Genomic DNA, 11,390 nt, shown 5'->3' with positions numbered 1-11,390 from the left:
TTTTTTTTTTTTGCACTGGCTCTGGTGTGCATCTTTCTGCATGGTAAGCTGATTAAGCTTACCTAAATAGCAGGAAAGTAAGTTGCCATTTCCCTGCCACCTCTCCCACTGTTGTGCTGAACTGGTTTGTTGGGTGAGTTTGTAATCTGGAGCAGGGAGAGTCAGACAAAATAACTACTGGAGTCATGGGGAGGAAGTAGAAACCCTTGCTCTCTTCTCATCTCTTCCTGTTGGGTTTAATGATAAACTAGATAAGGGAATTGATCTAACTGAAAAAACTTAGCCTGGGTAAGGTTTCCATCTTTCTCTTGCATGGCCCTGCAGTGCACATAGACTCAGTTCTATGTGGATAATAAAAGGAAAAACGGAGGCCTGAAGTGACYAGGGAGTGTAGGTTAGTCACACTGTCAAATAAATAAATAAAGCTGCAATTTGACTTTGTCATCTGGCACTCATTGTTGTGTGTCTGGTATCAGTCTCCTTTCTTTGTTCTTGCTACTGCTGCTGAAGTGATGCTTAATTGCTCATGCACAGCCATCTCTTTTAGAGCAGTTTCACTGTTTCCGTGGCTTTTTTTTGTATCTGAGGAAGTACTACRTCGCACAACTTGGCCTGTTCCTATGAATAAGTCTGTGGACTATTGGCTTGTGTATGGAGTTTGTTTAAACATAGTTACTCTTCACCTAGAATTTCAGAGGGGTAAATTCCTCCTGCTTTTTACTGGTTATAGCTTGAAACTATTTCTATTTCTACTGATTTTCAAGCAGAGATAATCGAGTTTCACRATTTTCTTTGGATAAGTTGCCTGAAATTTGTAGTGAACTTCAGAGATGGGGGTATAACTTGYTGAAAGTCTGCTTAAGTAACATGCTTCTTTGCTGTAATCAAGAGATTTATTCTGCTGTATGCTGAAAGGTTGTTCAATAAAGCAATGGGATTCAGTATACAAGGGTATTTGGAGGAAAAATGGATTTAGCTAATAAATTCACAATATGTGCCAACTACAAGACGTACTGCATCAATCTTGTCTTTATTAAGAACCTCCTGTATGCAGTGTACTTATTTCAAAAAAGCAGTCCCCTCAACCAAATACTGCCAGACAAACCCTAAATTTGAAGCCCATTTAAAACAGAGCACTGTTTGTATTTTAGCATAGGATGAGGAAATACAGTGCATGTCAGGTGTTTATGGTAGACTTGAAGAAGTCACATAGATGATGATCAGACATTGTAGAATTTAGGGGCACACATGAGACTTTGGAATAGATTATGTACTTCGGAGCTATGTATTTAGTGTGTATATTGCTGCACTTTTATGTACAAGGCATTTATAATMCAACTGGAAGACAGAATAGTATTGTATGAGACCTCTTGTTTATATTTAGTTCAGTGTGACTGGTTGCATTAAATATTTTTTAATTGCTCAGGTAGCATATGTAACAAAAGTTTTCCTGTTTAGATGAGAGATCTCCAGATGCACAATATGTGGATTTGCTGCTGAATCCAGAACGTTACACTGGATACAAGGGGCCTTCTGCTTGGAGAGTATGGAACAGCATCTACGAAGAAAACTGCTTCAAGTAATTGGGAGGGAGAGGAAATTTATTTCTTATACCTGTACCTCAATTTAGCTTAAAATTGATCTTTGTGTTTTCTAACTTATTTTTTAGGCCTCGATCTGTCTATCGTCCTTTAAATCCACTGGCGCCTAGTAGGGGTGGGTCTTTCCTGTTTTATATTCTAATGCATTTCTTTTAACRTAGTCATTATTTCAGTACAAGTGATACAAATAGCAATCTTCAGTCTGTAGGTGTTTTCTGCTTTTTTAATTTCCTCTGTAGAAGCAGCTGTACATTTTCAGTATTTAGACTAAGGCTTGGGATGCTTTATTACATGCATAACTAATTTAGTAGGCTTACTAATGGCAGGTAATCCAATATGAAAACTAAATTGTAAGTCTATTTAGTAAATGTCATGTTAACTTTCCAATTTTGATGCACTCTTATATTCTTGTTTATTTTTTCAAAAAGCATTTTATTKAGTTACTTCAGTTCATACTTATTCTGGTGTAATGCAGCTGTACATTTTTCATCCATAATGTGTAGCATACTGCAAGTGTACAAATAATTGCATTATTTGAAGGAGCGGACACTTAGGATCAATTATCTGCAACAGTGTTTAAAAAAAATTATGCTAATGACTTGGGGTTTGTTTTGAAATTTAAGTTGAAAGCTATAACCTGGTGTTTCAAATGAATCACTTTCCCTGTCATTGTATCTCATTTCCCTTAAAAATTAACTGTTGACTGGTAGATTGAGTTTTAAAAAATCACCATCCATTAGAAAATCAAGAAATCTCAACATTTATGATTACTAAAATCTGATACATTGCTGATACACACAGAARAATTATAGAAATGGTTTTATGCAGGGATCAGAATTTCAGAAAGGAACATTGACCTGATTGTTGAACAATGCAAACTAAAGACTGTGACTTCCTAATAATTTTTCTGAAACTAAAATACAGTTTTCAAGAATATGTCAATCAACTGATACTAAGATTTCAATTTCATTATTACAATGTGTTAAGTCTCAGGTGGTCTTGAGGAACAAGAATGGAGGGATAGAAAGTAACCTATTTTTTTATAGATTAAACAAGGTTTCTTGCACCTTTTGAGTGTTTGTAGTAAAGTTTAGTAAAGTCTGTTTTATTACTGCTTTGCTGTGGAAATTATCTTTTTAATGCTTATGGATTTCTTTTGTTTTTTTTTCCTCCAAGGAGGAGATGATGGTAAGTCATCTTATTTTCCTTGACCTGAAGAAATGAAGTAAGCATGAGGGAGTTTTGGATTTTGGATTTCTTCAACTTACTGTTATTGAATTAGGGAGCAGTAAAGTTACATTTTTATGCAGATTATTGATCAGAAAATGTTTTTAATACGATCCTCCTTTCATTTGGAGTAAGGGGAAGGAGTGGATAAAAGCAAAACACAATTCTCTTTTTGGTTGTTATTCTTGTAACAGAATGTGTTGTGATAATGTTATTAGTTCTTCCAGAACCCTGCTGATAYTGATCCCTTAAAAGAAGAGGGACAGTTTTTTGTGTACTTTCTTAAATGTCCTTGATTTTGGGAAAGACGGGGAGAGGGTGGGGAGARAAGTCTTGGTTGGCCTRCAGTGAGGCAGACTCTAAGATTTTTTTAGTCAACTGAAAGCTCTTGGCTAAAAGACTTAAGTCTAAAGGAGACCCTCAGGCAGGTCAAGGTAAAGACTGTCAGATAGACTTGCACTCTGCCATCACATCTTCCACCAGCAGTGTATATAACCAGACTTGTGCTTCCACACACTGCTGAATACCCTGACCAGTTGCTTAGTCATGCTTATTCTTGTATTTTTCCTGTTCTGACCCAGCAGATTTAAACTAACCTCGAAGTTAGCTGCCTCAGTGCCTATTCTCATTTTAATAGCTAMATTATTTAACTTTATGTCCAGATGGCAGATAATGTTGTATGCATAGTAATATAAAGATACTGTAATGTTGAAAATGRTTACTCTTTATTTAAATATATATTTTGTATTTACAGGAGAATCTTTCTACACGTGGCTAGAAGGTAAAGGCTCTTGGATGAGTTAATGTAGTGTTAAATTCACCGGAAGAAACAGTGCAGCCTATTTTCATCTTAAATATTTTTTCAATATTTTTAATAAATTGTGCAGAACTTCCGAGTGTCATACAAATATTTCTTTACTCGAGGGTCTTTGAAAGTCTTCTCATTCACTTAAATGGTATACTCCTTAAACCTTTTATAAAGGGGGAGTTTACTTCATTGCCAATTACTTAGAATTTTCTGGTTATTTTAGGCATTTATCCAGGGACGCTACTAGTATTGGTTAGCATTATTATTTGGAAACAGCTTTAAAGAACATTCAAGGTTTTGATGGCTCTGTTCCCAGTTTATAATCTAAGTGTAATGTGTGTTCAGCAGGCAAAGCAATTTTCTTTTTGCTCATGTTGAAATGGAAATTATTATTGCAGTAGTAGCAAACAACATCACATTTTGGAGACATGCATAAAATTAAGTGAGTTAAATGCACTTAATTTTAAAATTCATTCACTCTGCCTTTTCTAAGCCTTTACTTACCTGGTGCCATTGTAGGAAAGCATGTAAGTTTACATGCCTTTAAAAAATTATGTCAGTAAATGAAGACACATGTCAGCCTCACAGGTAGGCTTCAACCATCAGCTCTTCCTGCTTCCARTTGTGAAGACTGAAGTGGCAGGACAGTTGCCCAAACATATCATTGAGAGGAGCAAACCTTTACATTTCAAGTGTAGTCTCTATCTATAGTTCTAAGTGGAATTAGAAGTATTTTCTGCATATGAATTATATTTTGACCATTGGGGCTTTTGGTGTATTTCAGTAGGGCCARTCCTCTAATTCAGTGGTAGCTCTAATTGTAAAGATGCATCACAGTATATATTCTAATATATGTGATTTCCAGACTGTCAGAATTCAAGATTATTTCAAATTTATTGAAACAATGCTCAAACAATGCAAGCATCTTATTTTCGTAARCAATTTATCTGTACCAATTGAAGAGATATTTATTTGACTGTGTTCACTAGAACACTGAAATACCAGGCAAGAAATGTCAAATGTTGTTCTTAGTATTGCTTTATAGCAATAGGAGATAAGCTTTTCCTATGATGGAAATAAGGGCTTATTAACAATACTCAAGTGTTATAATTTTAATTCTTGAAAGTTAACAATGCAAACTTACATCACTAAAACGTCAGGGTTATATTCATTTTAATAAAATATTTCCAGTATTTAATTTGGGATCTGTTTGTCTTTTTTCCTGGATAGGTCTGTGCCTTGAGAAAAGAGTGTTTTATAAACTCATTTCTGGACTTCATGCTAGCATCAATTTGCATCTGTGTGCAAATTATCTTCTTGAAGGTAGGTCTAAGTAAAATTGCTAATGGAATTCTACAGTATCTGTAAAATGTGTTTTGGTTTCTCTGAACATTTTTGAGGTGTACTTAGTTGCTTTAATGTTCTAAATGTGTTTCTTCTACTGCCCCTGTCCTTCTTTTTTTCTCTGTGTAGAAACGTGGGGAAAGCCCCGCTGGGGACCAAATGTGAAAGAGTTCACTCGCCGCTTTGACCCTGCTGAAACGAAAGGAGAAGGACCAAGGAGGCTCAAGAACTTGTATTTCTTATATTTGATAGAGCTGCGTGCTTTGTCAAAGGTTGCCCCATACTTTGAGCGTGCAGTTGTCGACCTTTACACTGGCAATGGCCATGAGGATGCTGAATCTAAAGCTCTATTGCTAGATATCTTCAGGGACACCAAGTAAGGCATAGGGTTTTTTTTAGTCAATAGTTTGAAATTCTCACTTATATTTGGAAGTGAGAATAGGTGGTTCCTTGATAGGATGTGACAAGCATGAGAGTGGAATGAAGAAATTAAGTAGTGGGAGAGTTCAAGAGGAATTTGTACTTTTGATAGGAGAGATTAATTTTGAGGTTTGACTATACCCATCTTTTAAAACAAACAAAAAAATAGCACACAAAAAATCACAAACCACACAGCACCCGGCGTTACTCCCTGTGTGTTTCTTTTTCTGATTCTTTGATATAGGAGGCACATGCTTTATTTTGAAAAGGAAAGTAGTGCATACAGTCTTTTAATGATCCACTGAGTAATCCACCTTTTATCACCGACTTAATCTCTGGTGGTTTGGCCATCCCTTCTTCTTTCCATTTACTCCATAAGGTTCTTAAGTTTAGTTCCTTTGCTCTACTTTATGTGATTTGGTAACACGTTGTGTGGTTTCATTGCTGTCCCTAATCATAATCTTGCTAGGTAATTGAGATGTAGTCAGACAAATACCAATTGGAAGGCAAACATTAAGTCTGTTTCAGTGTAAATTAGAACAAAACTGTAAATAAGTTAGTGATTGAATAGTAAAACTAATACATTGAGTGATTTTTAAAGCCTAATCTGCAAAGACTAGGAGCTCTGAAAATATTTTACACTGATGGCAGGTAATCAGAGTTAATTGAACTCTGTTTTATATTCCAGCGTTTGTTTTGACTGCATTTTGTCTTTATTAGATCCTTCCATATGCACTTTGATGAAAAGTCCATGTTTGCTGGAGATAAAAAAGGAGCCAAGTCACTAAAGGTAAAGCTAGTTTTCTGAATGACATCCAAAATACCCATTTTGAAATTAAGCTGTGTTATTTTGGAAAGCCCTTCTACATAGCACAAAGATACTGCTGAGAGTAAGTTTTTATCCCATCTTTTCTGAGGCCTTTTGATCAGCTTTTTAGTAAGGTGCTGTCATGATCCAAGCAGACTCAAGTCTTTGGCTTTGTGCCTCAGGACTGTGGTGGGAAAATGAGTTGAATTAGTATTGCCAGTAAATGTAGTGGTGCTCGTTTTTAAGTGGAGTATCTGTTTCACATAATTATCTGGAAAATAATAACCAACCCTGTCAGGTTTTTTTTAGAAAATGATGCCTTACATATCATAATAGAACATAATATACAATATAGTATCATGTAATATAATACCATACTTAACATTAGAAAAACAGTTCTTACACATGGGAACCCAGTGTGCAAGTTGTACCTACCCCACTACTTCCAGTGTTAACATGCAACTGTTCAGGTTGGTATACATATAATTCCACAGCTGGAGTGGGGCCTGGTAATAAAGATCTGTTTTAATATTTATTAATGCTTGTAATACTTATTTCAGTAGCATTATGGAATGTCATCAACATTACAAAAAATGCTGTTAGAAAAGTGGCCGTGTTTTATCAGCCCAGYTAGTGGTTTTTGTACCTTAAAAAATTTAAGCTCAGCTTAATTAGTTCCGCACTGTGCTCTTTCCTGCTCTGACTGAAGTTGCAAAACAACGATCTACCGACAGCTTTGAATGGGAAATATCTTTTGTGAATTGTAGCCTGTTTGTGAAAGGTGGTTGGTTCAAAAGGGATTTGAATAATGGAAGAAAAAATGGACAGGGACACACATAGAGTACTTTCAACTCAGAAAATTTTGAGAAAGTTGGTAGAAAGTCAGTGTACAACATCCACACTATACTCCGCATATTCTGTATTTTTGAGGGTATTTTTTTTAGGAATTAACTGTTAGAAGTGGCTTGGAAACCAGATTCTGGATTTACGTAGATCTTCGTTATGGCCCAGCTACGTAAAGCAATGCTTTTGTTTGGTTTTGGTAAGAGAATTGATAGTCTCATGGTACTACATTAACTAACGGTATTAGATTCATAAACCTTCTATTTTTGTAAAGCTAAGATGTACATTAACTTACGCTTTTTTATTTTGTTTTTAACTGATAGGAAGAATTCAGATTGCATTTCAAGAATATCTCTCGCATAATGGACTGYGTTGGATGTGACAAATGCAGGCTGTGGGGCAAGCTGCAGGTACAGTTTATGTTGTGTAGGTGTGTTCTGGCCAGGGGCAGGTTCCAAGATAAGCATCTATTTCGTTTTGGCAGGATGCATCTTACCTCTAGCATTCAGGCTTTCTGCACGTGGTTGGTCCTTGATATCCTCACCTATATATTAGAAATAGATATATGTTTAGTTCAATTAAGCATTTTTCAACTTTTTATTTTTTCAAATAGTTTATTTCATTTAGTCAACAGCTGTTTAGTTTACTAAAAGGTAGAGTCTGTGTTGTAAAAGAGATACTTTTGAAGCAGATGCTTCATGGTGAGACATTACTAGCARTCAATATCTTACCAGTGTTCAGCAATCCAGTGAGCCTTGTGGAATCATCTATGGGAAACCCTCCTTTAAATACAGCACTTACTTGTTAGGGAATCCAGTGTGTAGCTTAACTCCACAAACTGAGGTGTAAGAAAAAGCAGTAATTCCGATTTTCACAGTTTACTCAGCAGGCAGCAAATTAACTCAAAGGTGCACAGTAAAGCTGAAAGTTGAAAACCGGCTTAATTTTCTTGACCCTTATTTTTATTTAACAGAGAACAACATTTTAAACCTCAAGACTAAGGTTAAGTCCAGACTGAGACTAATTTTAAGTCCAGACTGGGAATAGTTATTTTGGAGTCCCTGCTGTATTGCATTAACTTATCAGAGTGAAGTTTTCAAAGGGTTTGTAGCATCAAAAATTTGATGGTCTCTGCTGAATTTCTGGATTTCTGCTTACCCTGTCCTAGTTAGTGCTTCTGATCTATTACTGTTTTTTCCTCCTCACTCACAATTAAATAGGACCAGATTTCCTGACCTATAAAGTTCTCTTGCAGCCTGCTTCAACCACTTTTTGTCAAAATCCAGCGGTTGCTTCTGTAGCCCAGTTGAAAATGAAAATAAGAAAAGCTGCCTCTGTTCTGTTTCTGCATAGGAAATAGCGGTTGAAATTGAAACTGCAATATWTGCCACTAGAGTTGAAGGTGGAAAAAGTGCATGTGCTGTAATACCTCATAAGAAAACTTAGTTTGACTTCTAAGGGGAAACAGAGAGGAACAGGCGAGATACGCTCCTGCAGGAGTGAGGGATCTGTAAGGGGCAGGAGGGAGGTGGAAGTGTTGTAATGGGCATATTTTCATATGCATGGCCAAGAGGAGAAGAGAAGGAAAAAGAAGAGATTAAAAAGATAAGGAGAGATTAAAAAGATAAGGATGAAGAGCAAGAATAGCTGAGGAAACAAATGTTCTTAAATAAGTGACTGAACCTGGTACACAATCGGTGTTATGCATTTGCGTAAATGTCCTGTTTTTTCTGCAGTTGTTTRGTAGGAGGGTCAGTATATAAGAACTGGTACTAAAGTTTGCCTGGATTAGTATGCTTTGGGKTTTTTTTAATGGTTTTGTGAGTGTTTGAAGGAATGATCCTTACTGATGTTAAAACATTGGACTTTTTTTGTAGACTCAAGGCTTAGGAACTGCTCTGAAGATCTTGTTTTCTGAGAAAGAAATACAGAGCCTTCCTGAGAATAGCCCATCGAAAGGTTTTCAACTCACGCGGCAAGAAATAGTTGCTCTTGTAAATGCCTTCGGAAGGTAAAATGTTGCGATTTTTATAGTGGAAAAATATAAAACTTGAGTGTCAATACTCTTTCTCTGTGGAAAGATGGTATAGTACATGTAGCAGTAGGTTTTTAAAGGCTGAATTGCTATCAGTGATATTGATAATGCCTTCAAATTGGGCATGTGGAGTGTTGATTTTTCGCCTTTGTCATCATTCTGTGTTTGGATTTAATTCATCCCCTCTGTCTCAAGTCAATAAATCCACCATCCACAAGATGAAATTTATATCTCTTAAATTGGAATATTTTTTTAAATTTATCCCATTCAAATGATGAAACATTTTAATAGCTTTAAAAGAAGTGTACGTAGAGCATGCTCTGCTCATTGTGTTAGTTCTTCAGACTTGAATATAACAATCTGTTCCTGTTTAAACAATCTATTTAAACAATCTGATAAAATAATGTAATAAACTTTATTACCTCTGTTCAGTGATTTTTAGTTGTTTAATCAAGCTGGGACAATTAAATATGTATATAAACTTTAATCCCTGTAATATATAAATATAAAATGGAGAGTAAGATAGCAGACCTTTTGAAAGAAAATGTATCTTCAATTGTTAATCTTTGGAACAGAATTGTGTTAGAGAAAAGAAACTACAGGAAAATTATTGTGATAATTTGTACTTCTCTTTTGCATCCGACTTAGTAACACTTGGGTGGTTTTTGTTTTACAGGCTTTCCACGAGTATAAAAGAGTTGCAGAATTTTAAAGTTTTATTACAGCAAACTAGGTAATGAAGGTATTTGCACAATCCATTAGCAAACATCATTGACATGACTGCATTGAGCAGAAGGAACTGATCCTTACAGGACTCACATGAACTGATAATAAGTAAAATCAAATACCAACTTGAATATTTATGTTTGAACTAGGAATGGTTATTAATTAGAAAATATATTTATGAATGAAATATATAGTTTTTAAATGTGTAAATTATGCTGATCTGTTTATTTTTTAAGTTTTCTGCTCACRGTTCTATTGTACTGAAACTTCATAAATTTTCTAATTTCCTTGTCTTTCTGAGACAACTGTTTTATATAAAAACATATGTACCTCCACTCTGACTTGGCCTGTCCAGAGGGAAGGGGAGTCTSTTCTTTTCTCTCCCCAGTTACTGAGCTTCAGTATATTCAGAGGATTTGGTATGTTAGTTCTGACGGTCAAAAGGAAGGGGGAAAAACCCCCAACCAACAACAAACAGATAATAATAAAAAAAAAACAACCAAAAAAAAAAGGAAAGCCCAAACATACACCTAAAAACCCTACAAAAAGGAAATAAGGCTCTTGCTGAGTTTTGGCTTTTTGCCATAATAACGAAAATTACTTAAAAATAGCAAATTTACTGAGCAGAAAATTTTTTCATGCTGAGCTTTTTGCATCATGCTGATACCAACATTTTTTCCCCTTGTCTTGTGCTTTTTCAGTTTTTTTTTTCATTACCTTGTCTCTGATGCAGCAGATTGAAAGTGACTTTTCTGCAGCCCCTTGCTTCAGCCCCTTACCTGCATTTACTTGGGGGTAGGGGTCAGGACAGGGGGGAGATGGTTAGTGSAGTGCTGCTAGCTGAAAAACGTCAGTCAATCAAGTTTCCATTTATTCCATATTATTTTCTAGATTGTAATCACAAGTTCAGTTTCCAAAAATTGACTTTTTAATGTCTAAAATGGTAAAATAGCACACTTTGGTCTTTGAGCCATGGAAGTAAATTTGCTCTTTATGAGTTATGTTTAAGTGCTATGTTAAAAGGTCAGTGTAAAAATAACTTGCTTTTGTAGTCACTTTTAAAAAAAGACGCTTTTTAAAATTCATAATCATACTGACCACATACTCTATCTATGCAAACCTTTACTGTATCTTCTTTAAAAGGATATTCAGCATTAAAAAACGGGTATGTTAATAATATTACTTTCATAGAATAAGAAATTAATCATGTATCATTGTCCACAAATGTCAGTGATAACTTACCAGTGTCAAAACAGACTCCAAAACAGTATTACCAATTAGTAGCAACCAAATATTGGTTTAAATTTAAAATCAAGTAATAATTTATTTTAAACCAGCATGTTTAAAAATGAAGTTAGGAGTTATGAATGTAGGAAGTGCTGGTACAGTGTAGATACACCTCTTGTTTTTAAAAACAAGTCTTCACAAAATTAAGTGCTCTTAAACATTTTTCACCTGATCAGATATTGAGTGACCTATTTATATAATTGATTGTAACTGTATTGGCTTCCATAATGTGTTCCTTTACCACTGAGATTTTCTGAAAGCTGGAATATGCTCTGTCCTTTGTTTCCAGAC

The 11,390-nt window shown here is 35.3% G+C and overlaps 1 protein-coding gene across 2 annotated transcripts in view; it reads left to right on the top strand.

The window, feature by feature from the left end:
• Window positions 1-10,904, top strand: part of ERO1B (endoplasmic reticulum oxidoreductase 1 beta) — a 26,650-nt gene extending 15,746 nt beyond the window's left edge. The window contains exons 7-16 of one of the 2 annotated variants that reach the window (XM_057389718.1): window positions 1,459-1,579; window positions 1,670-1,716; window positions 2,778-2,789; window positions 3,583-3,609; window positions 4,867-4,959; window positions 5,110-5,356; window positions 6,121-6,190; window positions 7,375-7,461; window positions 8,929-9,062; window positions 9,763-10,904. In XM_057389718.1, the coding sequence (XP_057245701.1) occupies window positions 1,459-1,579; window positions 1,670-1,716; window positions 2,778-2,789; window positions 3,583-3,609; window positions 4,867-4,959; window positions 5,110-5,356; window positions 6,121-6,190; window positions 7,375-7,461; window positions 8,929-9,062; window positions 9,763-9,823 (899 nt within the window). In that variant the 3' untranslated portion in view covers window positions 9,824-10,904. The remainder of the gene's footprint in view (window positions 1-1,458; window positions 1,580-1,669; window positions 1,717-2,777; window positions 2,790-3,582; window positions 3,610-4,866; window positions 4,960-5,109; window positions 5,357-6,120; window positions 6,191-7,374; window positions 7,462-8,928; window positions 9,063-9,762) is intronic. The other variant, XM_057389719.1, reaches the window with a different exon arrangement.
• The last annotated feature ends 486 nt before the right edge of the window (window positions 10,905-11,390 follow it).

Source organism: Malurus melanocephalus, unplaced genomic scaffold (genome assembly GCF_030028575.1).
Source record: "Malurus melanocephalus ecotype Western Australia unplaced genomic scaffold, MMel_1.1 scaffold_19, whole genome shotgun sequence".
Lineage (NCBI taxonomy): Eukaryota > Metazoa > Chordata > Aves > Passeriformes > Maluridae > Malurus > Malurus melanocephalus.
The sequence above is the reverse complement of the archived record's forward strand: the minus strand, read 5'-3'. Positions and strand labels throughout refer to the sequence as shown.